Here is a 27,948-nt window from a genome sequence, read left to right as displayed (position 1 = left end):
TAATAGTAAGGTTCTAATATACATCGAAAGAAATTCAGTACCAAACCCACCAATTTTGATTTTCTAGGTTTGTGAGGGGTGCCGTAAATCAATACTATATTTCCTAACATGTTTTGGTAAAATTGTTAATAATACCCACTTCCTACAGATATTGAGTTGTTCGACACTGGCACATCTTGGGTGGAAACAGAATTGGACATGTTGAATTTCAGCATACTCGATCATTTGTTCCCAGAAAAGACAAGCTGTCTGTTCCTCATAAAGAGAACACATGCACACATGGTGAAGATGAGAGTGCATGTGTTTGGAGGGAGTCTGGAAGAAGGGCTATTAAAGCCGTAATGGAACCGGTTCTTAGACTTAATAGAAGTAGACCAGACCGGCAAGAATACTGTGCTAAATTTATCAGAATGACTCAACCAACTAGACACACTAGACTCTTTTCTCTCTTGGTCTACATCTTGGATGGCAAATAGTACACATATATTTTGCACCAAAAATAGCGCACACATTTGCCATCCTTTTTTTAACAAGGGACGTTTTTAAAAAATGTCCAAAAAGGCATAGAAAATTTTAAAAGCTCATAACATTTTCAAATGTCATCAAATGAGCCTCATTTATGAACGCTGCGAAACATAAATAAGTTACCGTAAAACACAAAGGTATTCACAAAAGATTAGATTATCCATGCTCCAAGATTAAAGCAGGCACATATTAATTATAATGCTTGAAAGTGAGAGGGGCTTCCACTAGAACCACAAGAAGTAATCCATTTTATTAATCATTTGGGTTTGGCACAGGGGCTCCATAAATATGCATGGACAAATTTTATAAACCCCCTTTGCCAATTTTACCAGCACAGACAATGTGTGCATTGCTTCAGTTCTCGATATAATAAAATATTGATATACTGCCTTTTTTAATCGTTAATCAGAAATTTCTACCTTCTAGACGAAAATGCTCTTCACCGATGTTCTCCTTATAAATATCGCCAGATGGATCCTGAAAAATAGGAAATAATATGAATAAATACAGAAATAAATATAATTAGCAACATGATGATTACGGTAATATAAAAATACATTGGTGCTCCTTACACTTATTTCTTTGGCATATCCTACACAAATAATTTTGACAAAGTGGAATTTTAATAGGTAGTAGATTTTATCTTAAAAGGTTCACAATTGCCTTGTTCATCACTATTATTAAGAAAAATAGAATTTTAAAAAATAGATTTAAAATCCAATCAGATATCTTACAAGATGCATCCTAAGATTTAGATGCTTCCATATGTTCACATCTGTGGATCGCAGTGTTGGATACTGTACATTAACACCAGAATGAATGGCATTTTCTTGCTTAAATCCAAGTTTAGATCCATAAAATCATGGACACCATTCCTAAATAGTTTAGTGATGATAGAATAACTCATCAAAGACATTGTGTATCAGTGCCAGATCCTAAGTGGCGCAAGAGCGTTCCAGAAGATTAAGGCGTTTTATGCTTAGGCATGTTCCATAAAATTTTCTTAAAATTCATGGATGCCATCATTAATGACCATCGTTCGAGAGACAGGTGGACTTTTTAAAAGCTTCTTGAAGTTTTGCTAAGATTTGTCACTTGCCATTTAAGTTTCTACCAGTTGTTTCTTAGCGACAGAGAACATGGAGTAGAAACTCACCTGCGAATATAACATTTATCGGAATTATTTCTTATTCCCGAGTATATGTTTCATTAACATTTTGGTAAGATTCTTTACCAGGCAGCAATCATTCTTACATTTTATTGGATTTGTGAGAAGTCATAAATATTAATACCTATGTTAATTGATTAGATATTTCCATATGATAAATTGATTTTTGCCATGAAATAAAAAATGCGATCCAAGGGGTAACGTTTCTCCTTGTGGAGAATGACATGTCTGGCCTTGCCCGTGTAAGGAGTCTTATAAGCCATGTAATGTTCCTAAGAAGAGGCCATTTACATATTTCATCTTTTATTTGTAACATTTTTGTCATAAACCGTCTATGATCATTGCCATTTAATGCCAACAGGTCAAAAAACATTGCCTACACTTGGCTGACGAAATTCGACAGCTGGGTCATTGCATGTGTTGAGGAATGTTTGTGTTGATCAGCTTTTCCTATCTATGAATTTAAAAGCATAATAAAAAATTAAAACGACTAGAAAATGAATTTGGAAAAAGATTCTCTTACATATGTAGATATTATTAGTATATAAAGAGTTTGGAAAAACTGTAACCCGTGACTAAGGAGATTTCCAGGAATAGTGCTCATCTTACGGCTGAACTGACCGGCTACACCTGCTGGAGTCCGTCTACTGAAAGACACAACAATCCTCCGTGTGTGCTCTCCGGCATTATTTCTACGTGTCCACCGATTTCATGGATTTTCGGTAAAATGAAAAAAATCGAATCATATTGTTCAAAAAGTTTTCATTAATGTACAACATGAGCATGACGCTTTCTAAAATTATATTATTTACTAACATTCCGCAATGGCAATGGTATTGACCATAGCTTTGGATTTCTATAAATTAACGGAACACACGCATTGTATTCTACACCCAGGGCGTAAAAAGCCAAGTACCTGGATGAAACGCATAAAAAGAATGTAAACTCCATGTAGCTTGTAGCCAGTCTAGATCTTAATCCATGTTTCCGTGCTGCAGGTATAATAAAGCCAACGACTCATGTAGGCCAGCTTCATTTTTCCTGACCTCACCATACATCATGAACACATAGCTCAGATATGAATTTGGGCTTCCTTTGAAGACTTAAGAGGAAACACACTTGTCTCCCAGAAGGACAATAAAAATGCCTAGGAAAACAGGCGTTCTTTCTTTCAAAAACAGCACCACAACTGACATTGGATTGTGTCTGGTATGGCAACTCATCCAAAAAAATACGAATGGAACTGAGCAGCAATATAATGAAAAACTCATGCTGTTACCAAAAGAAAGCAGCCATTTTTTTTTAAAGAAATGGGTGAGAGTGGGTTCAAGATAGGTAATGTCGTGATGTATCGTAGAGAGTCAATATCTCGCGGTTGCTGTCTTGAATAGTGAGATAAACGTCATCTGTAAAATAATTAAACTGCACATTTGGATTTACGTTGGAGTTTCTGCTCACCACCTCCACACCAATGTGATCGTTTGAAGTCAGAAGACAATTTAGGGCAAAATGTATATTTAAAGGGATCTGTTAGGGGGATCAACTCTCCTGAGCAGCTTGTATGGGTATGTAGGTCATAGGAAGCTGAATGAAATGATACCTTAATATGTGTGATCTGATGTTTTATTCCAGAGAAATCATTGTTTTTCTTAATATGTAAATGACCTGTTGAGACCTATGGGCGGGACATAGATCTCCCTGAGAATCTGCCTCCAGAGCTAATTTTAAATGAAAGGGGATGCTACCAGTGTGAGACATGTAATGACTGACAGTCTGCTCTCCTGATCTCCATGTCTCACACTGGTAACGACCCCTTCCCTTTAAAATAAGCCATGGAGGCAGATTCTCAGGGAGATATATGTCCAGCCCATAGATCTTAACAGCTCATTAAGTGTTATTCCAAATGATGCCCTGAGTTTTTGTATTCTTTTATCTGCTATATGGATGTAGAGACTTGGGCCTTTTTACGTAGTGCTTTTTTTTATGTTTTTTTGTAGTGTGATGTGGCTCACAGGTAAAAATTTAGAGTAGCATAAAAGACTCACTCCCAGAGAATCCTGCGATTCACACGCTTTGATAAAGACTGTATAAAATAAGCACCAAATGAAAAGCCTCATGTCTCTGGAAGTGTATGGTTGATTTAAAAACATTGCAACAAAAAATGGACTACAGACGGGAGTAGTGAGAATAAAGTAAGAACAAAAATTGTCCACTTTTGACCTGGTGTAAGGTCCTCTGTTAGGCAGTGTCATTGCGGCCTTTTGCCCAGTGCCTCATCTCCTTCTTTCCACAATTACCATATTCCATTGCATTTGTGTCCTCCTCGGCCATTGTTCCATGCTCCTCCTGATGTAAGAGTGATTGACTGCACTGTCATGTTGTTAACCCTGAATACATCAATCGCGTCATGTAGATAATGTCATGCATTTTATACAAAATTATGTGAAATGTGAACCAGATACTGCGGTTTTAGTGAATATTGTAAATAGACTGTGATATGGTAGTGTATAGTATAGGGTAGAAACAAAGGGCAAAAGGCTGAGTACATTCATTTATTAGAAGAGTAACTGTAGTTAGCTAAGGCATAGGATATGATGCACTTAATGTTTGGGACTAGCCCACATTGGGAATGGGTAAGTGCTAGTGAAAAGCAGACACTTCCTGATAATTAGTCAGATAGGGAAGTACATAACCAAAGTCAAATTCAAGTTGCAGTGGGCAGTCAGCTATCATTCATGGCAGTGGGAGGCCCTACTAGAAACCCTTGCTGACATTTCTGCAATGTCCGGAGCTCATGGCTCGGTATGGGTACTATGGAAAGTGCAGAATCTTCTGTTGTATAGGAGACGATGAACGTGGAACCGTGGGAAGGGAAGGTAAAGGATCCCAGGTGGACTGCGGGACTGGATGGGAAACCCAGGGGCTGAGAGAGCCAGTGAACATGGAGATAGTCAAGGAGGAACAGATAGAGATGCTGATGGGTGCTGTGCTAAGGAAACAAGGAATGTGTGGTGATCAATAGTGTGTGTAGCAATCAGATGAACTAGAACTTTTGGTTGTTGAAACAAACTGAGTGTCCCTTAATCTATAGGTGGTGGTTTCTGAAGATGGAGACCTGGAGACGGTGAAGGTTTGCAGCCTACAAGTGAGTGTGATGCACCCCACACAAGATAGCACATTTGGACTTGGACATGATTTTCCTGTAGTGTCGGGGCGTCCAAATCCGTTGTGTTTGTCAGAAATCGCTCCCTATCCAAGTATGTTAGTGAGGCGCTTGGTGCACCCTTTGCGTGGCCGTGTAGTTCACTGAACTGTCCCACTCGCTAATTTTGCATCTTTCCGCCCTCGTTTTAATAATTGGAGGAAAGCAGAGATAGATGGAAAACATTTTCTGGCACATAAAGCAATGGATTCGGACAGTAAAAGCACGATTTTTATTAGGTCCATCTCCTCTACAAAGCAATGTGTTTGGTTTGAACCTTCATTTTAAGCCTGATATGTACACATTGGAGCTTCCGTATAATATTCATTCCAAGATAGGACGCTCATAATGAATTATATTGAACAGAAATGATATATAGTATAAAATCTCTAAAAGTACCACATATCTATGGCACACAAAAACAGGCAAATTTCCCCTCGAAGACTGAAGATTTCAGGAAATATGCACTAAATGGGTTCTTTCAAACAAGAAAAAAGTAATCCTGGACATATGGATTTTTTACCCTCGTATGCAGCGTAGCATAAACCTGGTTTCTATTACCATGCGCAGTTGATATAAAAATCCGTTACGCCTTCTTTTAACCCCTTTATGTTAAGGAAAACGAATCCTCCACAATTGCCCCTCTTTCTCACCAGCCGCCCTGCTCGCTCCATACATTCAGCATTATACATTTTAACAGGAATTAACATTCTTTTCATTCTTTCTCTATATTTTTTATCTCTTCTGATACTGGAGCGACTCGGCTGTTTTCGGCTCTCCCCCCTCGCTCCGCTGCTCAGTCTTGAAGTCCAAACTCATAACACACTTCCTGACTCTAAAAGAATTTCTTAATTGGTTTAGAAGGAGGTGTAGGGGGAGGGATGCCGAAACTCAGCAGATGCAGCAACCGGTGGAAGCGAAAATGTACTTACAATTTCAAAGAGAATATTTTCTAAAAAAATATCTAATAAAATAAATTGCACCGAAATAGGTGAAATCCACAGAGAAACCCAAATGTAATTATCTAGGTAAATCCATGTAGGCTTCCTGCCGATTATTCTACGATCTTTGTGAGTATAAAATATGCTAATGCAATCTCGGGCTTGCTATACAGATTCAATTACGGTAAATAGAATCTCCAACTTGAATCCACTTTATAAATTAGGTAACATGTAATAACATTGTGTCACAGGGCTCGACAGGATCACATGCAGCATTGCCGCAATTTGCCAAGAGTTTACAAGCTGCATAACTTGCAAATAGCCTTTAAGGCCCCCTGTTAGGCGATGGGATCTTTCTGCTGCTTGGGATAGATCTTGTCTGCCTCTGCGGTCTCCCATTCGGACTCAGCCACTGCGGGTGCTGCTCTGCATAGACATCGGTCCCAGCGCCTTGCTCAGGCTCGTGGTGTTCATTTGGTTATTGCTGACATTCCAGCCAAGTCTATAGCAATCAGCGATAGGCAGCTGAAGCTTGAAGCTCTGGCGTTTAAGTCCAGAAATCACCTTACTAAGCATGTCCGTGAGGTGGCGTCCTCTCATTTGTGGATGGACGTCAGCTGCTCTGGTGATGTGGCAGCTCCGGATTGGTCCACGGGCAAGGTCCTGTCCATCTGGACATGAGTCTAATGCATAAAAGACTCTCAGAGGTGCATGCTGGTGCACTAGTATAATGTTTTGTATGGCTATGTGAGTGAGTCTCTACAACTCTGTCTGCATGTGTTGTGTGTCTAGCGTCAGTGGGGGCAATTAGCCGTTGGCTTATCATCTGGTTCCTACATTTGTTAAGTTAGCACAGCAGAGTTCCAGAGCAAGCACAACCCTAGTCAGGGTATTAAGCTCAGGGCATCTGTTCCGTTTCTGTGTTCGAGTGACACAGCTCAGTTGCAGAGCTTCTGTTTCGTTTCTGCGTGCGAGTGACACAGCTCAGTTGCAGAGCAGCTCTTTCGTTTCTGTTTGTGAGTGACACAGCTCAGTTGCAGAGCAGCTCTTTCATTTCTGTGTGCAAGCGACACAGCTCAGTAGCAGAACTTCTCTTTTGTTTCTTTACTGTTCCTTCCTGTGGAGTAACAGAGTATGGAACTCAGCATCCTGTTCACACTGAGTGGCGTTAACCAAGTGTGTACAGGCAATTGCTCGCCGAGTGTTCGGTCATCGCTTACTAGCAGCAATTTTCCATCTCTGCACAGTGGACCCCAGGTTGTGATTGCGCTTTATTATTTATTTCATTTAGCTCAATCCGCCAACCCTAACACCCCCATTCATCATTTGTATTTTTTTAAGCTAATTTTCTATTTTGTCTTGTGGTATTAGTTGTCTTTTTTTTTTTAAAATGGCACATCTGATTTATGAATTTGTTGTAAAGTCAAAGATGGACTTTCTTCCTTTCTAGAACTGTGTTTCCAAACATTATTCCAAAAGGCACAAAAATTGCACCAAAATTTTAGCATATCCAAAAATATACCAGACTGGAGGGAAGTTGCCCCAAATTTTGTGCCTTTTTTTAAAAGTTGCAGTTGATACTGAGGTAAAAAACTAATCAAATACTCACCGTGTGCATGTGGCCTTAGCATCTTTCACTTGTACACGCCGTACAGCTAAAAATGCATCTCAAAACTGTGCCAAATCAAGGTACCATTGCATGGGGATTAAGAAATGTCATCTGCACATTGTAGAGAAAACGAACAGCTCAAAACGAATTGCGCCTGGAGACTCACTATGGATTTCACCCTTGGCAATAAAAAGTGCAAAGCAGATCAGTTCCACTTTTTTGGATTGTTTTGTAGGAGTTTTTATGTTCCTGAAGCTGCTTTGAAGAGTTCTAGACAAGCTTTATTTGCAGACTTTTTACCGTAATTGGACAGTGCCTAATTTGGCGAGGTTTCCTTCAGGATTCACTTAAAAGAAGTGACACGCACTTTCCTTCTCCGCCAGGAGTTTTTCAAAACTTCTTTAGGGAAAAAAACCTCCTCGTATGAACAGAAAAGTGGACTTATACTATGGAAATGGATTGGAATAATTTTCCAAGAGCATTTGAAGCAGTTTTTGAGAACGAGTTTCCGCTAGAAATAAATCCTGTAAAAAAACAATGTCAACATAGTCTGGAGGTATGGTCACGCAACACCTTTGTCAAGCAGATTCAACCTAGAAAACGCCTGAAAAAGCACTAAAAGATGACAAAAAGAACATATGCACAGCAATGTGAAGTCTTTTTGAACTTTTTTTTAACTCCAAAGGCGCAAAGCGATTAAAAGAAGTAACCAGACAATTCTTTAGGTGGCTTCTGCTTGGAAGCTCCTCACAGTGGCGAAGTCACTGCAATAGGCATCAGGAAACATGCCAAAAAACAAAAAACTATTTTTTTTTGTACAGAAAAAGACGAGTTAGGCTGTTAGGGGTCGAGTTCCTGCCTCTGCACAGGGGGAATCTCGGGCCATCTCCGCTGCGGTCTCCCATTCTTCTCCTGCCGCAGTGGAGCTTGCTCAGCAGAGACGTCGATCCCAGCGTCTCGCTCAGTCTGACTCTGTGCTTAGAGTTATTGCTGCGTTTCCTGCTTCTCCCATTGAAGACAGTGCTGGGCAGCGGCGAGCAGACGTTTCTGGGGCTAAGTCCTGCTTTTTACATTCTGAGCATGCCCAGAGTAAGATCTCTCAGTGGAGATCGAGGGTCACATGATCAGATACTGCAGCTAAGGTCCTTGTAGCTGCTAGGACTAAATCCTGCTTTGCACTCAGAGCATGCTCAGGGCGAGATCTCTCAGTGGAGATCCAGGGTCACATGCTCAGGTGCTGCAGCACTCCATTGGTCCTTCTTTGGAAGGTCCTAAACATGCTGCAGCTATTTAAGCCTCGCATGGCCGCACGGCCATGCGCTAGTATTGTCTTGATATAATGTGTGTGTGTAGATGGATGTATGTCGATGGATGAAAGCTCCTAAGTATCCCTCCCTAGTGTTGTTGACTGCTCGCGGATGATGGTAGCTATCTAGCGCCCGACTAGCCATCTGCACGTAACACACATCACAGCGTCTAGTTGCTGTGTCTGCCAGTACGGCGCCGTGCGCTTCCTCTGCGCTTTCCTTACCCAAGCCTGGGTGGTTAGTGGCGTCCGTCAGTGCGGCACCGCATGCACTCTCGTGCCTCTATACACTATTTAATAGTTTCCTTACACACCCAGTTGCGGTGTTGTGCCAGCAAGTGTCTAATCGGACTTCAATCCTAGTTGGGGTTGTGTTCGCTGACTTCTTGCTCGCGCTCTATGTGCGGTACCGCGGTCCTGTGACGCAACAGGATCGCTTCCTTCACGCAGGGTGAAGTTAACCCGTGCGTGTATACTTATAGTACCGCCATATAGTCCGTCTCTACTAGCAGCAGGGTTTTCACCTGCACGGTGGACCTCGGACGGCGAACGCACCTAATACCATTACACCTTATACTTGGTGCGTTCCACCAGTCCTAACATAATACTAGCGCCAAGGTCTGGCTAGTAATGACGGACGATCAGCGTTTACAGCGGTACATCCAGCAGCTGGAGGGAAGGTTGGTGGCTCTTGAGCGTTCAACCTCAGCTGTGGATGTTACAGCTGTCGCTGTTCAGGCTGCAAGTGTGGCTGCAGCTACCTTGTCCACTGCCGCCCCTGTACCGACGCTATCTCGCCTCCCGCTACCAGAGAAATTTTCTGGTGACAGTAAGTCCTGTGTTGTGAATTCTGTGGCAGAGTTCACTCCTGTGGTCACAAGTGGTACTTCGGCTGATTCTCTCTGGGAGCTTCCGTTTGTGGAGGAAAGTGGTACTGCAGCTTCTGAGTTTCCTCCCTCAGGTGATCTGGCGAGGTCGTTAGCTGCTTCTCTACTTAACTCCACCTGATGCTTTGATCCATGCTTCCTGTCAATGTTCCAGTGTTGGACTTGTGTTTCTCTGGATCATTCCTGTGGCCTGCTGCTCTGCATAGCTAAGTGCTTCTTTGCTATTTGTTGCTATTTTTTCTGTCCAGCTTGTCTATTTGTTTTGCTGGAAGCTCTGGGACGCAAGGGGTGTACCTCCGTGCCGTTAGTTCGGTACGGAGGGTCTTTTTGCCCCCTTTGCGTGGTTTTCTTTAGGGTTTTGTATAGACCGCAAAGTTATCTTTCCTATCCTCGTTCTGTCTAGAATATCGGGCCTCACTTTGCTGAATCTATTTCATCCCTACGTTTGTCTTTTCATCTTACTCACAGTCATTATATGTGGGGGGCTGCCTTTTCCTTTGGGGGTATTTCTCTGAGGCAAGGTAGGCTTATTTTTCTATCTTCAGGCTAGTTAGTTTCTCAGGCTGTGCCGAGTTGCATAGGGAGCGTTAGGCGCAATCCACAGCTGCCTCTAGTTGTGTTTGGAGAGGATCAGGAATTGCGGTCTACAGAGTTTCCACGTCTCAGAGCTCGTTCTATTATTTTGGGTTATTGTCAGATTACTGTATGTGCTCTGATCGCTATGTACATTGTGTTACTGAATTGCCTAACACAACAGTCCTGTAGGGGTTTCGTGAGTCAGTGCTCAATACTAGGGTTGAGCGAAACGGTTCGTTCATTTTCAAAAGTCGCCGACTTTTGGCAAAGTCGGGTTTCATGAAACCCGATCCGACCCCTGTGCGGGGTCGGCCATGCGGTACGTGACTTTCGCGCCAAACTCGCGTTTCAATGACGCGAAAAGCGCCATTTCTCAGTCAATGAAGGTAAACGCAGAGTGTGGGCAGCGTGATGACATAGGTCCTGGTCCCCACCATCTTAGAGAAGGGCATTGCAGTGATTGGCTTGCTGTCCGCGGCGTCACAGGGGCTATAAAGGGGCGTTCCCGCCGACCGCCATGTTACTGCTGCTGATCTGAGCTTAGGGAGAGGTTGCTGCCGCTTCGTCAGAAGCAGGGATAGCGTTAGGCAGGGTCCATTAACCACCAAACCGCTTGTGCTGTAGCGATTTCCACTGCCCAACACCACCTTCGGTGTGCAGGGACAGTGGAAGCTACATTTTTTTTTTTCCTCAGCGCTGTAGCTCATTGGGCTGCCCTAGAAGGCTCCCTGATAGCTGCATTGCTGTGTGTACGCCGCTGTGCAAACCAACTGCTTTTTTCAAAGCACAAATCCTCTTGTTCCTTCCTTTCTGCACAGCTATCTTGTTTGTTTGTCCACACTTTTTATTTAATTTGTGCATCAGTCCACTCCTTATTGCTGCCTGCCATACCTGGCTGAGATTACTGCAGGGAGATAGTAATTGAAGGACAGTTCCTTTTTTTTTTTTTTTTTGTGGGAGATTAAGATTGGCATTTCTGCTAGAGTGCCATCCCTGTCTGTGTCATCTCTCACTCAGTGGGCCATAGAAAGCCTATTTATTTTTTTGCTTGATTTGGGTTCTAAAATCTACCTGAAAAAATCACTACATCAATCAGTGGGAGAAAAATATTGGCCTCAGGGCTTGTGTGCCACTCCTTACTCCTGTGTGTGCCATCTCTCACTCAGTGGGCCATAGAAAGCCTATTAATTTTTTTGCTTGATTTGGGTTCTAAATTCTACCTGAAAAAATCAATAAATCAATCAGTGGGAGATTAATATTGGCCTTTGGGCTTGTGTGCCAGTCCTAAGCGTGCCATCTCTCTCTCTCAGATAGTGGGCCATAGAAAGCCTATTTATTATTTTTTTTATTGGGTTTAAAAATTTTCCCTGGAAAAAATAAAAAAAAGTGGGAGATTAATATTGGCCTCTGGGCTTGTGTGCCAGTCCTGAGCGTGCCATCTCTCTCACAAATAGTGGGCCATAGAAAGCCTATTTATTTTTTGGGTTGATTTGGGTTCTAAATTCTACCTGAAAAAATCAATAAATCAATCAGTGGGAGATTAATATTGGCCTTTGGGCTTGTGTGCCAGTCCTAAGCGTGCCATCTCTCTCTCTCAGATAGTGGGCCATAGAAAGCCTATTTATTATTTTTTTTATTGGGTTTATAAATTTTCCCTGGAAAAAAAAAAAAAGTGGGAGATTAATATTGGCCTCTGGGCTTGTGTGCCAGTCCTGAGCGCGCCATCTCTCTCACAAATAGTGGGCCATAGAAAGCCTATTTATTTTTTGGGTTGATTTGGGTTCTAAATTCTACCTGAAAAAATCAATAAATCAATCAGTGGGAGATAAATATTGGCCTCTGGGCTTGTGTGCCACTCCTGACTCCTGTGTGCGTCCTCTCTCACTCAGTGGGCCATAGAAAGCCTATTTTTTTTAAATTTGTTTTCTAAATTCTCCCTGAAACAATCATTTCATTTTATTTGGTTTATAAATTCTTTCTTAAAAAATCATTTTTTTTTATTACTTTTTTTTTTCTAAAGTCTCCCTGTTAAAAAAAAAAAAAAAAATCAGTGGGAGATTAATATTTACATTTGCGCTTCAGTGACAGTCCTGCGTGTGTGGCATCTCTCTCATTTGTTGCCACCAACAACAGAGTGTGTAACATTGTGCCTGATTTTCGTTGTGGTCTCACCCACCTGTAAAGGGGTAGCTAAATCATACTGAAGTTATAGCTCACCGTGTAAGTTGTGTGACAGCAACAAATACCGTTAGTTTGGTAACGTTTTTAAAAAAATGAGGAAGTCTGGTGGAAGAGGTCGTGGCCGGGGGCGTTCATTGTCAGCTGGTAATGAGGGTAGTGGTAGTGGTGGAGCATCAGGTGGTCGTGGGAAAAAAAATATTGCACCTAAGTCTGGAGCTGTGGAGCCAGGTTCGTCGTCTGGCTACACAAGGCCTCGAACGCTCCCTTTTCTGGGAGTAGGAAAACCGCTTTTAAAGCCGGAGCAGCAAGAGCAAGTTTTGGCTTATCTTGCTGACTCAGCCTCTAGCTCTTTTGCCTCCTCTCGTGAAACTGGTAAATGTCAAAGCAGCGCGTCGTTAGTGGATGTTCACGGTCAGGGACAAGTCGCTTCCTTGTCCTCTTCAGCAAAAACAACAACAGAGAAGAATGCAGCAGGCGACACAACGGGTTACTCCATGGAGCTCTTTACACATACCGTCCCTGGCTTAGAAAGTGAAGCAGTTAACAGTCCATGCCCATTACAAGTTGAATCTGACATGGAGTGCACTGATGCACAGCCACAGCCAGACTACTATGCTGGTCCTTTGACTCAGACCACAACATTGCCCTTGCAGGGTGCTGATCAAGAATCAGACCCTGATGAGACTATGTTGCCCCATCACGAACGCTATACCACCGACCGACACGGTGACACAGACGAAGTTGCACACGAGCTACAAGAAGAGGTAATAGATGACCCAGTTCTTGACCCCGATTGGCAGCCATTGGGGGAACAGGGTGCAGGCGGCAGCAGTTCTGAAGCGGAGGAGGAGGGGCCGCAGCAGGCATCAACATCGCAACAGGTTCCATCTGCCGGGCCCGTATCTTGCCCAAAACGCGTGGCAAAGTCAAAACCTGTTGGAGGACAGCGTGGCCATCCGGTTAAAGCTCAGTCTGCAATGCCTGAAAAGGTATCCGATGCTAGACAGAGTGCAGTCTGGCATTTTTTTAAACAACATCCAATTGATCAGCGCAAAGTCATCTGTCAAAAATGTTCAACTACCTTAAGCAGAGGGCAGAATCTGAAAAGTCTCAATACAAGTTGCATGCATAGACATTTAACCACCATGCATTTGCAAGCTTGGACTAACTACCAAACGTCCCTTAAGGTTGTAGCACCCTCGGCCAATGAAGCTAGTCATCAACGCAACATCCCTTCCGGCAGTGTAGGGCCACCATTTTCTGCACCACCTGCAGTATCTGTGCAGGTTTCTTTGCCAGGCCAAAGCAGTCAGGGTCAGGGAATCACCAGTTTCGTAGTAGGAAACACTGCATCTAGGGCACCGGCGGCAACAATACCATCTCCCACCGTCTCTCAGTCTGCCATGTCCACCGGCACCCCCGCTAGTTCCACGATCTCCAGCTCTCCTGTCCAGCTCACCCTACATGAGACTATGGTTAGAAAAAGGAAGTACTTAGCCTCGCATCCGCGTACACAGGGTTTTAATGCCCACATAGCTAGACTAATCTCGTTAGAGATGATGCCCTACCGGTTAGTTGAAAGCGAAGCTTTCAAAGCCCTGATGGACTACGCTGTACCACGCTACGAGCCACCCAGTCGACACTTTTTTTCCAGAAAAGCCATCCCAGCCCTTCACCAGCATGTTAAAGAGCGCATCGTCCATGCACTCAGGCAATCTGTGAGCACAAAGGTGCACCTGACAACAGATGCATGGACCAGTAGGCATGGCCAGGGACGTTACGTGTCCATCACGGCACACTGGGTAAATGTGGTGGATGCAGGGTCCACAGGGGACAGCAAGTTTGGGACAGTTCTGCCTAGCCCACGGTCTAGGAAACAGTTGGCTGTAGCCGTTCGCACCCCCTCCTCCTCCTCCTCGTCCTCCTGCAGAAGCGAGACCTCGTCCACAGACCGCAGTCGCACAACCACTCCATCCGCAGCTGCCACTGTTGCACACCAGGTCTCCCATTATGGGGCAGCTACTGGCAAACGTCAGCAGGCTGTATTGGCTATGAAGTGTTTGGGCGACAACAGACACACCGCTGAAGTTCTGTCCGAGTTCTTGCAGAAAGAAACGCAGTCGTGGCTGGGCACTGTAGATCTTGAGGCAGGCAAGGTAGTGAGTGATAACGGAAGGAATTTCATGGCTGCCATCTCCCTTTCCCAACTGAAACACATTCCTTGCCTGGCTCACACCTTAAACCTGGTGGTGCAGTGCTTCCTGAAGAGTTATCCGGGGTTATCCGACCTGCTCCTCAAAGTGCGTGGACTTTGCTCACATATCCGCCGTTCGCCCGTACACTCCAGCCGTATGCAGACCTATCAGCGTTCTATGAACCTTCCCCAGCATCGCCTAATCATAGACGTTGCAACAAGGTGGAACTCAACACCGCACATGCTTCAGAGACTGTGTGAACAGAGGCGGGCTGTTATGTTTTTGTGGGAGGATACACATACACGGGCAGGCAGTAGGATGGCAGACATGGAGTTGTCAGGTGTGCAGTGGTCGAAGATTCAAGACATGTGTCAAGTCCTTCAGTGTTTTGAGGAATGCACACGGCTGGTTAGTGCAGACAACGCCATAATAAGCATGAGCATCCCCCTAATGCGTCTGCTGATGCAAAGTTTGACGCACATAAAGGATCAGGCGTCTGCAGCTGAGGAAGAGGAAAGCCTTGATGACAGTCAGCCATTGTCTGGCCAGGGCAGTGTACAGGATGAGGTAGCGGGCGAACAGGAGGAGGAGGACGAGGAGGATGATGGGGATGATTATATTTTTAATGAGGAAGCTTTTCCGGGGCCAGTGGAAATTGTTGGCGCGGCAAGGCCGGGTTCTGGTTTTTGGAGGGACACAAGTGACGTGGATTTGCCTGAAACTGCCCCTCAACCAAGCACAACCACAGATTTGAGAACTGGAACTTTGGGCCACATGGCGGATTATGCCTTACGTATCCTCAAAAGGGACACACGCATAACAAAAATGATGAACGATGACGATTACTGGTTGGCCTGCCTCCTTGATCCTCGCTATAAAGGCAAATTGCAAAATATAATGCCACATGAGAACTTGGAACTAATATTAGCAACCAAACAATCAACTCTTATTGACCGTTTGCTTCTGGCATTCCCTGCACACAGCGCCCGTGATCGTTCTAACACGAGCTGCAGGGGCCAGCAGACCAGAGGTGTTAGAGGGGCAGAAATCAGAAATGGCGTTGGCCAGAGGGGTTTTCTGACCAGGTTGTGGAGTGATTTTGCTATGACCGCAGACAGGACAGGTACTGCAGCATCAATTCAAAGTGACAGGAGACAACATTTGTCCAGTATGGTTACTAACTATTTTTCATCCCTTATCGACGTTCTCCCTCAACCGTCATTCCCATTTGATTACTGGGCATAAAAATTAGACACCTGGCCAGAATTGGCAGAATATGCATTGCAGGAGCTTGCTTGCCCGGCAGCTAGTGTCCTATCAGAAAGAGTATTCAGTGCTGCAGGTTCAATACTAACAGAAAAAAGGACTCGTCTGGCTACCCAAAATGTAGATGATCTAACCTTCATTAAAATGAACCACAACTGGATTTCGAAATCTTTTGCCCCACCTTGCCCGGCTGACACCTAGCTTTCCTATGTAAAGGTCTTGCCTGTGGACTATTCTGAACGACTTTTCCAATCTCGTAATTTGCAGCACCTGATTGTCCAGCATCCGACATGTTAACACCTCCCTAAATGGCCAAAGTCCCCACACGGGGCCGTGGTATCGCCACTTGGCGCCAGCACCCGTGAGAGTACTGTTTGTCTGAAGAGGTGGGTGTGCCTGCTTTTGGTCGACGGCACTGCCACTAGGTCCCTCATAGTACAATAAAGTGTCTGGCGGTGGTGGTGCGCACCCAACGTCAGACACACCGTTGTAATATGAGGGGCCCTGGGCCTGTACCACCGGCCACAAGACAGTCCCCCCCCCAGGTCAAACAGTGCTCTACCACTTGCAAAATTTTCTCTCACAGCTCCACCAATGTTTAGTCTATGCGCTGACATCCTTCAATGCCTGGCACTGTCAATACCATTGTATTGACATTTTTCTTATGTTAGGCCTTCGAAGCCTGTCTGCGGTCCCTCCTTCCACTAGGCCTCCACTGACCTGTCTACTGCTGCCCGTGTTCCCCTGGAACCAATTTTAAATTGCCTACAGCCAGCCCAATTTATTATGTTAGGGCTTCGAAGCCTGTCTGCGGTCCCTCCTTCCACTAGGCCTCCACTGACCTGTCTACTGCTGCCCGTGTTCCCCTGGAACCAATTTTAAATTGCCTACAGCCAGCCCAATTTATTATGTTAGGGCTTCGAAGCCTCTCTGCGGTCCCTCCTTCCACTAGGCCTCCACTGACCTGTCTACTGCCGCCCGTGTTCCCCTGGAACCAATTTTAAATTGCCTACAGCCAGCCCAATTTATTATGTTAGGGCTTCGAAGCCTGTCTGCGGTCCCTCCTTCCACTAGGCCTCCACTGACCTGTCTACTGCTGCCCGTGTTCCCCTGGAACCAATTTTAAATTGCCTACAGCCAGCCCAATTTATTATGTTAGGGCTTCGAAGCCTGTCTGCGGTCCCTCCTTCCACTAGACCTCCACTGACCTGTCTACTGCCGCCCGTGTTCCCCTGGAACCAATTTTAAATTGCCTACAGCCAGCCCAATTTATTATGTTAGGGCTTCGAAGCCTGTCTGCGGTCCCTCCTTCCACTAGGCCTCCACTGACCTGTCTACTGCTGTCCGTGTTCCCCTGGAACCAATTGTAAATTGCCTACATCCCAATTTTTGTTATGTTAGGCCTTCGAAGCCTGTCTGCGGTCCCTCCTTCCACTAGGCCTCCACTGACCTGTCTACTGCTGCCCGGGTTCCCCTGGAACCAATTTTAAATTGCCTACAGCCAGCCCAATTTATTATGTTAGGCCTTCAAAGCCTGTCTGCGGTCCCTCCTTCCACTAGGCCTCCACTGACCTGTCTACTGCCGCCCGTGTTCCCCTGGAACCAATTTTAAATTGCCTACAGCCAGCCCAATTTATTATGTTAGGGCTTCGAAGCCTGTCTGCGGTCCCTCCTTCCACTAGGCCTCCACTGACCTGTCTACTGCTGCCCGTGTTCCCCTGGAACCAATTTTAAATTGCCTACAGCCAGCCCAATTTATTATGTTAGGGCTTCGAAGCCTGTCTGCGGTCCCTCCTTCCACTAGGCCTCCACTGACCTGTCTACTGCCGCCCGTGTTCCCCTGGAACCAATTTTAAATTGCCTACAGCCAGCCCAATTTATTATGTTAGGGCTTCGATGCCTGTCTGCGGTCCCTCCTTCCACTAGGCCTCCACTGACCTGTCTACTGCTGCCCGGGTTCCCCTGGAACCAATTTTAAATTGCCTACAGCCAGCCCAATTTATTATGTTAGGGCTTCGAAGCCTGTCTGCGGTCCCTCCTTCCACTAGGCCTCCACTGACCTGTCTACTGCTGTCCGTGTTCCCCTGGAACCAATTGTAAATTGCCTACATCCCAATTTTTGTTATGTTAGGGCTTCGAAGCCTGTCTGCGGTCCCTCCTTCCACTAGGCCTCCACTGACCTGTCTACTGCTGCCCGGGTTCCCCTGGAACCAATTTTAAATTGCCTACAGCCAGCCCAATTTATTATGTTAGGCCTTCAAAGCCTGTCTGCGGTCCCTCCTTCCACTAGGCCTCCACTGACCTGTCTACTGCTGCCCGTGTACCCCTTGAACCAACATCAGAAAATATAAAAATAAGTATTTTGCTTATAAAAAAGAAAATACTGGAGAGATATCAAATGCAGACATTTTAACATTAAAAACAAACACATACAACAAAAATCTGGTACAGTACTAAAAATGGCCACCAGCTACAATAACTTTCCCCTGCAAGTAGTTAACTGAAAGTTTTTTTCAATTTAAAACACAGATATGGCATCCACCGAGTGTTGTCCTGTCGCGTCTTCTTTATATTATTGCCAAGAAGATGCAAAACAATGAAAATAATAAAATCATTATTTACCAAAAAAATAGAGTAAGTCAAAACCACATTGCAAATAAACATTCATTACAAATAAAGAAGCAGGGCGCGTCCGAGGGTGAGTATATACCTAATAAGAATATAATCACCCTCGGACGCGCCCTGCTTCTTTCCGACAGCCTTCCTTCCTAAGAATCAGCCCTTCCGTGGTGTAGAGAGAGGGTATGTTACACTCCAAGGTGTTCCCCAGGTTGCCTTTCCTGAGCTTCGATCTTCATGCTCTCGTTTAGTAGTTGTCGGAAAGTAGGCTGCATTAGGCCTACAAATTGGGTATGGGGTGGATAGAGATGGTGTGTTCCACTGTAGAGAGATGGTGTGTTACACTCCAAGGTGTTCCCCAGGTTTCCTTGCCATTGCTTCGGTCTTCCGACTCTCGTTTAGTAGTTGTAGAAAACTACACTGCATTAGGCCTACAAAATGGGTATCGGGTGGAGAGAGATGGTGTGTTACACTCCAAGGTGTTCCCCAGGTTTCCTTGCCATTGCTTCGGTCTTCCGACTCTCGTTTAGTAGTTGTAGAAAACTACACTGCATTAGGCCTACAAAATGGGTATCGGGTGGAGAGAGATGGTGTGTTACACTCCAAGGTGTTCCCCAGGTTTCCTTGCCATTGCTTCGGTCTTCCGACTCTCGTTTAGTAGTTGTAGAAAACTACACTGCATTAGGCCTACAAAATGGGTATGGGGTGGAGAGAGATGGTGTGTTCCACTCCAAGGTGTTCTCCAGGTTGCCTTTCCTGAGCTTCTATCTTCAGGCTCTCGTTAAATTGTGGTTAAATGGAACAACTGCATTTGGCATACTAGTTGGTTTGGGGACTACTAACAGTGTCTGCCGCTCCTTGCTGTTCTCCTGGTTTCCTGTCCTGAAATTCCGTTTTCAGGCGCTCGTTAAGTAGTTGTTAATGTTAGACTGCATTTGGCCTACTAGTTGGGTTGGGGCCTACTATCGGTGTCTGCCTCTCATTCCAGTTGTCCTCCACTGCAATGCCCCCTGGTTATTCCTGTGTTACCAATTTTGAACTGCATTTAGCCAACTTTATTCTTTGGGCCTATATCTGTGTTTCCTCCTCATCCTGCCCATTGCCCAGTCAGTGATAGATGAGTCTGCTGGTACATTGACCCATAACGCAACATTCCCCGTGCACGCTACACCACAACATTGTGACCCTGCTGAAAGTCAGGTTGCTCTTCCCGCATACCATACCACCTTACACGGGGACAAAGAGGAAGGTGCAGATGAAAGTGCAGGTTCCTTCATCAGGTGGGGGGAGGAATACTAGTTGGCGACGTCACTGGCACAGGGCCTCTCATAGTATGCAAAAGTGTTGCTGCCGGTGGGAGGCGCCCCCGCCGTGCAAACACACCGCTGTACTTTGAGGGGCTCTGTGCCAGTGCCAATGCCAACAAGTGGGCCCCCCCTGCTTGCTCAGGTTCACAGCACTTGCAAAGTTGAAATACTTACCTCTCCCTGCTCCACTGCCGTGACGTGGTCCAGATTTCCTGGGCCCACTAATTACTTGAACCAGCCCTACCCACCACAACTTCAGCCAAATGACCCCTAATTTCAAATGCCTTCCAATTATTATAAGGTAAATTACGCTTGACAAGCTTCATTAAGAAGAATGGATGGTTTTGACATTAAAATGGGCACTCTAGGTGTTTTCCTGGCCCCCACTCACTGCAGACTATGCTGCCCCATTGACTTGCATTGGGTTTCGTGTTTCGGTCGATCCCGACTTTACGTCATAATCGGCCGATTTCACTCGACCCGACTTTTGAGATAGTCGGGTTTCGCGAAACCCGGCTCGACTCTAAAAAGGTCAAGGTCGCTCAACTCTACTCAATACATCTCAAGCTTCTGGCCTCTCGTTTCCCTACAGAGCGGGCTAAGGTGGGCTTTATCGTATCTTTATTGTCGGACAGGGCGTTGCAGTGGGCTACGCCGCTGTGGGAGCGTGGCGATCATGTGGTGCAGAGTGCTCCGTTATTCCTGAGCACTCTGAAACAGGTCTTTTTAGGACCTTGTGTCACCCATGATACGGCGCTCCAACTGTTGGCATTGACTCAGGGCTCGTCCTTGGTCAGCCAGTTTGCCGTCCACTTCCGCACGCTAGCATCTGAGCTGGAGTGGTTGGATAAGGCCCTTATTCCTATATTTTGGAGGGGGCTGGCTGACCACGTTAAGGACGCCCTGGCCACTAGGGAGATTCCCGCCACACTGGTGGAATTAATAACAGTATCCACTCGTATTGACCTCCGTTTTCACGAGCGGAGGTTAGAGCGAGCCCAGTGTAGGCAGAGGTTTCGGCTGGCTCCCACCTTCGCCAAACCTTCGGAATCTCCAGTCCAGGCTCCTGAGTCCCATGAGCCTATGGTAGTGTCACGAGCGGGATCTAAGTCCCGAACCGCTCGTGCACTCCAGGTTTGTCATGTTTGCCAACAGTCAGGACATCTTGCCACCAGATGTCTCCAGCGGTCGAGGAAACGTCAGCGTCTAGTGATAGTAGGTGGAGGTACACTAGACACGGCGACGTTTGCCTCCAAATTATTCTTTAAGGGGACAATAACATTAGGCTCATCCTCCCACTTGGTAGACCTCTGCGTGGATTCTGGGGCGGAGGGCAATTTTATGTCTTCTGCCTTCGCCCAACGTCACGCAATACCCCTGGTTATGCTACCTCAGCCAGTAACGGTACGAGTGGTGAATGGGTCGACACTGCCTGCACAGATAACCCATCAGACCATCCTTTTTACTCTGTCCATGTCACCATCCCATCAGGAGATTATATCTCTGCTCATCATTCCTGAGGGGATTGATGAGGTCCTGTTGGGGATACCTTGGTTACGGTACCACTCTCCTCACATCGAGTGGTCCTCAGGCAGAATTCTGGGATGGGGTGAATCATGTGGGGGTAGGTGTCACCGAGAGTGCGTTCAGGTTGCTACTACAGAGGTACCCGCAGATCTATCCTCTCTCCCCAAGCAATATTGGTCGTATGCAGACGTGTTCTCCAAAAAGGCGGCGGAGACCCTTCCGCCCCTATGACTGTCCTATTGATCTCTTGCCTGGTGCTGAGCCTCCCCGGGGTCGAGTCTATCCATTATCTCTCCCGGAGACGGAGGCAATGTCTCAGTACATTCAAGAGAATCTGGCAAGAGGGTTCATCAAGAAGTCAGTGTCACCTGCTGGGGCAGGGTTCTTTTTCGTGCAGAAGAAGAATGGGGAACTACGTCCATGCATAGACTACAGGGGTCTTAACGCTATCACCGTTAAGAACAAGTATCCTTTGCCCTTGATATATGAGCTTTTCGATAGGCTTCGGGGAGCAAGGGTGTTTACCAAACTATATCTGCGGGGTGCTTACAACCTGATTCGCATCCGTGAGGGGGACGAATGGAAAACGGCGTTTAACACCAGAGATGGGCACTATGAGTATCTGGTGATACCCTTCGGGCTCTGTAATGCCCCAGCCGTTTTCCAAGACTTTGTCAACGACATCTTCCGGGATATGCTTTCCACCTCGGTTGTAGTCTATCTGGATGATATTCTCATCTTTTCTCCAGATATTGACTCCCACCGGAGAGATGTTGGCAGAGTCTTCAACCTCCTACGGGCAAACTCTCTTTATGCAAAGTTGGAGAAGTGTATGTTTGAGCAGGAGTCTTTACCGTTCCTGGGCTATATCATCTCCGCCCAGGGATTGGCTATGGATCCTGCCAAACTACAGGCTGTGATGGACTGGCAAGAGCCCCATTCTCTTAAGGCGGTGTAGAACTTTATGGGGTTCATTAATTATTACCGCCAGTTCATTCCCCACTTCTCAACTCTGGTAGCTCCTTTGGTAGCCCTCACCAAGAAGGGAGCAAATCCCAAAGTGTGGTCTGAAGAGGTCTCCAGGGCCTTTTCTTCTACTAAGTCTCATTTTGCTAGCGCTCCCATCCTACATCGTCCCGATGTCGATAAGCCGTTTATAATGGAGGTGGATGCCTCTTCCGTTGGTGCTGGAACAGTCCTCTTCCAAAAGGATGCTCAAGGTCGGAAGCATCCGTGCTTCTTCTTCTCCAAGACCTTCACACCAGCGGAGAGGAATTATTCCATCGGGGACAGGGAGTTGCTAGCGATGAAATTGGCTTTCTCAGAGTGGAGACATCTCTTGGAGGGGGCTCGTTTTCCCTTTCAAGTTTTCACAGACCACAAAAATTTGCTATATTTGCAAACAGCCCAGCGGCTAAATTCTCGCCAGGCCAGATGGTCCTTATTCTTCTCCCGATTCCACTTCACCCTCCATTATCTCGCTGGGGAGAAGAACATTCGAGCTGATGCCCTTTCTCGCTCTGTTGTGTCATCTGAGGAGGAGGAAGGAGAGCCTCGGCTTATTGTTCCTTCTGAGAGCTTGAGAACCGTGGCTCCGGTGTCGCTTGAGTCTGTGCCTCCGGGCAAGACTTTTGTGCCCATAAATTTGCGACCGGAGGTTCTCTCTTGGGCTCATTCCTCCAGGGTGGGTGGACACTTTGGGACAAAAAGGACATCTGAGCTGCTGGCGAGGACGTACTGGTGGCCGCATATGCTCCGAGATGTCAGAGATGACGTTCTGGCGTGTATCTCATGCGCCAAAAATAAGTCTCCTTGACAACGGCCGTCTGGGTTACTCTATCCCTTGCCGGTGGCAGACAGGCCCTGGGAGATGGTCGGGATGGACTTTGTAGTGGGTTTGCCCAAGTCTCGCGGCTGTACCGTCATTTGGGTTATTACCGATCATTTCTCGAAAATGGTGCATTTGGTGCCGCTCCCACGGTTACCTTCTGCACGGGCCTTGGCAGCGTTGTTCATAAGACACATCTTCCGCCTACACGGCATGCCAGACAAAATTGTCAGTGACCGGGGTCCCCAGTTTGCGTCTCGGTTCTGGAGAGAGCTTTGTCGTCTTCTCAGCATTGAGTTAAATCTCTCTTCCGCATATCATCCCGAGACGAATGGGTTGGTAGAGTGGGCCAATCAGACTCTGGTCACATATCTACGACATTTTGTTTCTGCCAGGCAGGATGACTGGGCATCTTTATTACCATGGGCAGAGTTCGCCCTTAATAACGCTGTAGCTGACTCCACTGGTCAGACACCTTTCCTCCTTAATTACGGCCAGCATCCGCGGGTTCCTGTGCCTATGCCCGTGTCCTCTGCTGACTCCTGGGTGGCAGACTGGGCAGTGGAGGCACGGGACATTTGGGACCGCACTCAGGATGCCATTTGGGCCTCAAAGGAGAGAATGAGGTCCTCCGCCGATGCACATCGGCGCCCTGCCCCGACCTTTGCTCCTGGCGATTTAGTGTGGCTCTCCGCCCGTAACATCAGGCTGCATGTAGAGTCCACTAAGTTTGCACCTCGCTACTTGGGTCCCTTCAAAGTTCTCGAACAGGTTAATCCTGTGGTCTACCGTCTGGCCCTTCCTCCACGCCTTGGTATCACCGACACCTTTCATGTGTCCCTCCTTAAGCCCGTATACATGTCCTGGTTTTCTGAGTCATCTGCCGGGACATCGGGTTCGTCTACGGATGATTACGAGGTGAACGCTATTTTGGGGTACAAGGTGGTACGTGGTAAAAAATTCTATTTGGTGGATTGGAAGGGTTATGGCCCTGAGGACAGGTCCTGGGAGCCTGCTGAGCACATTCGGGCTCCGCAGCTCATTGCTGCCTTTGAACGTAGCGAGGCCCAAGGAGGGGGGGGTCCTAGGAGGGGGGGTAATGTTAGGGGTCGAGTTCCTGCCTCTGCACAGGGGGAATCTCGGGCCTTCTCCGCTGCGGTCTCCCATTCTTCTCCTGCCGCAGTGGAGCTTGCTCAGCAGAGACGTCCATCCCAGCGTCTCGCTCAGTCTGACTCTGTGCTTAGAGTTACTGCTGCATTTCCTGCTTCTCCCATTGAAGTCAGTACTGGGCAGCGGCGAGCGGACGTTTCTGGGGCTAAGTCCTGCTTTTTACATTCTGAGCATGCCCAGAGTAAGATCTCTCAGTGGAGATCGAGGGTCACATGATCAGATACTGCAGCTAAGGTCCTTGTAGCTGCTAGGACTAAATCCTGCTTTGCACTCTGAGCATGCCCAGGGCGAGATCTCTCAGTGGAGATCCAGGGTCACATGCTCAGGTGCTGCAGCACTCCATTGGTCCTTCTTTGGAAGGTCCTAAACATGCTGCAGCTATTTAAGCCTCGCATGGCCGCACGGCCATGCGCTAGTATTGTCTTGATATAATGTGTGTGTGTAGATGGATGTATGTTGATGGATGAAAGCTCCTAAGTATCCCTCCCTAGTGTTGTTGACTGCTCGCGGATGATGGTAGCTATCTAGCGCCCGACTAGCCATCTGCACGTAACACACATCACAGCGTCTAGTTGCTGTGTCTGCCAGTACGGCGCAGTGCGCTTCCTCTGCGCTTTCCTTACCCAAGCCTGGGTGGTTAGTGGCGTCCGTCAGTGCGGCACCGCATGCACTCTCGTGCCTCTATACACTATTTAATAGTTTCCTTACACACCCAGTTGCGGTGTTGTGCCAGCAAGTGTCTAATCGGACTTCAATCCTAGTTGGGGTTGTGTTCGCTGACTTCTTGCTCGCGCTCTATGTGCGGTACCGCGGTCCTGTGACGCAACAGGATCGCTTCCTTCACGCAGGGTGAAGTTAACCCGTGCGTGTATACTTATAGTACCGCCATATAGTCCGTCTCTACTAGCAGCAGGGTTTTCACCTGCACGGTGGACCTCGGACGGCGAACGCACCTAATACCATTACACCTTATACTTGGTGCGTTTCGCCAGTCCTAACATAGGCAATCGCCTGTGGTGTTTTTACTGAAGTACTGAAGTTTCTTTTCAGACATCTTTTCGCATGTGTTCGGTGGAGGCCTTGATGCTGGCGTTTTTTTTTATACATTGCAGTGCTGCATGATTCATGGAATACTCTGCATGTTACTACACCCAAAAAAGATTTCCCTTATGGAGGAAACCTCTTTTCCATTTATTCTTTTTTTTTTTTAAATATATATTCACGGCAGAATAGTTAGCAAAAGTTTCTACGACTGAAAATCTTTTCCAAGCATCTCAATGAGGTTATATATTAAAAAGAAACAATCCCACAGATTAAAGATTTTTTTCTCTGTTTAGTTACCAATTAATGTGTAACTAATTACATTCTTAAACACCGATCATCTGCCTCGGATTGATGTCTTTTCAACCATCTGCAGCAATCGCATTAAAAAGTCAGGTGTGAAATCTCTACGTTCGTTAATCTGCACAACCTTCGCCATTAAAATAAACATTAAAGGGACCACAGACCCTTTAAACTCTCAAGTGATTGTGAAAATAATTCAATGGGAACTCATAACATAACACTTCAATGGGTTTGCGCAGAAAGCCAGCTTTTGTTTTTTTTTCTCCCTTTCAGCCAAATGAAGCGACTCCTAGGGATTTTATTTGTAACAGGATTGCTTTTATTCACCGTAGGAAGTCTTAGCACAAATCTGTTCAGTACATACACTTATTCAGCTGGGGTAAAATACTAGAGCAGCTCGTCTACATACATTCCAAGATGACAGCGAGATAACTACGTCTGGCTCCACTTTTGGACAGAGGGAGTATCCCCTTATAAGTTGCCTTTATGGGTTAAAGATAATAAGTGTTTTTGAAAAATGTATGTAGCACATAAAAGTGGAAATGCAAAGTCTGACTTTTTTTGGTCTACGTTAAGTTAAGCCCTATTTGAGCACATTGCACAAGAGATTCCCAATGTTTTCCAGGTTGTAAAACAAGTTATAGAAATCGAATTATACCAAGTGTCAGTAGGATAACACTCCGCATACAAGTTTAAGGCAAGGGTCTCACAAAAGTATTTTCTCTCATCCCAGAGAATCGGGCAGATTAGGTTAAGCACAGTGATCAGACTCGGATCAGAGTCTGATCATAGTGTGATCCAACAATCTCGAGAAAAACCATTTCTCCATCTTCTCCATTCTGTTAGTCTGTTAAAATCAGACTGCACTCAGGTGTCATCCTAGTTCAGTCCGATGTTTTCCACGGACTCATTGATTTGCATGGCCGCGTGTGAATCGGCAATCGTATCCAAATCGGGTTTGCTGCAATTTTATCCTCAAGCCGGCTCGGTCCGAATACAATACTGGTCATGTGCATGTCCTCATAGAATAACATTGGTCTGAGTGTAATCCAATGTTTTGCCTGATTGCACTTGGACCGAATATACAGTCGTGCACAAGCCGGTTGTCTTGGGAAAACAAATTATCATTTATGCTCAGGATAGGTGATAATTTACTGATCAGAGGGGGGCCAACCACTGTGTCCAACTTCGAACTTCAGAACAAGGAATGTCTATCCTCCTTGATGGGGCACTTTTATCCAAGCTATAATGCAGAGTGGCAAGTCAGAAGCCAAGCCGCTGCTTCATTCATTCTCTAAGGGACTGCTGGAAAAGGCAGAACGTAGTGCCCTGCAGCTCCATGAGGAATGAATGGAGTGGAGGTTGAGAATACGAACAACAACAGCTACATTTTGATGTGAATAAATGTATCCCATTCTGACAATCCATATGGGTCCAATTGGTCGGATCCCCACCGATATACCAGATGATTGAAAGGACTCCTACTCTACCTTAGAGAACAGAGAAGATGTCATTTGATGGCGTCTACATCCTCTCTCTCCTGCAACAGGTCTAGACAGAAGTATATAGTTATTCTTCTTCCTTATGTCTTTGGCACAATGTGGTATGTTGAGACCAAAACAGGTCTAGACAGAAGTATATAGTTGTTCTTCTTTCTTAAGTCTTTGGCACAATGTGGTATGTTGAGACCAAAAGGGTGAGTCCACAAATGGCAGTTGGCCGCATGTGTTCGAATCTCTTCTCATCGCGATTGGCAATTTCCACAGGATTTTGTTTCCTACCCATTGGTCTGCCAAGGGACAAGCCATAAGAAAATGTTCGCTGAGGGCACGTCCACATGAGATGATAAAAAATGTCAACACCAATACCGCCCAAAGGTGGATTTTTCCTTTTTGCATTGATGTATTTAAAATCCCTCCTTGAGATATGTGCAATCTGTGGTAAAAACCTCAATCGGAAATTGAATACCGTGGGTTTAAAAATCTGCATCATAGATAAATTTATGTGTGGAATAATCCTACCGCATGTGGATGAGATTTGTTCAAATCTCATCCACATGGCTGGTACTGTCATTTTATTCCAAATGGAGGTAGTCTTAAAGTCTTCATTATTCATAGCATGACATAAGAGAAAATGGTAAAATACTGCAGCTGAAAGTGTTATTTTAACAATGTTAAAAGTGAGGCCCTAGTGTGGGGTAATAAAGTGAGTCTTACCTGTGGGTTCATAGTGTGAGTCTCAACTGTGGATCCTAGAGCTAGTAGCAACTGTGGGGTCCTATTGCAAGTCACAATTCT

At 45.9% G+C, this 27,948-nt stretch overlaps 1 protein-coding gene across 1 annotated transcript in view; it reads right to left on the bottom strand.

The window, feature by feature from the left end:
• NKD1 (NKD inhibitor of WNT signaling pathway 1) overlaps positions 1 to 27,948 on the bottom strand; it is a 107,480-nt gene that overhangs the window by 32,798 nt on the left and 46,734 nt on the right. The window contains exon 4 of the mRNA XM_069738479.1: positions 945 to 1,002. Coding sequence (XP_069594580.1) covers positions 945 to 1,002 — 58 coding nt within the window. The remainder of the gene's footprint in view (positions 1 to 944; positions 1,003 to 27,948) is intronic.

Source organism: Ranitomeya imitator, chromosome 9, assembly GCF_032444005.1.
Source record: "Ranitomeya imitator isolate aRanImi1 chromosome 9, aRanImi1.pri, whole genome shotgun sequence".
Lineage (NCBI taxonomy): Eukaryota > Metazoa > Chordata > Amphibia > Anura > Dendrobatidae > Ranitomeya > Ranitomeya imitator.
Note: the sequence above shows the minus strand (reverse complement) of the source record. Positions and strands in the feature narration are given on the sequence as shown.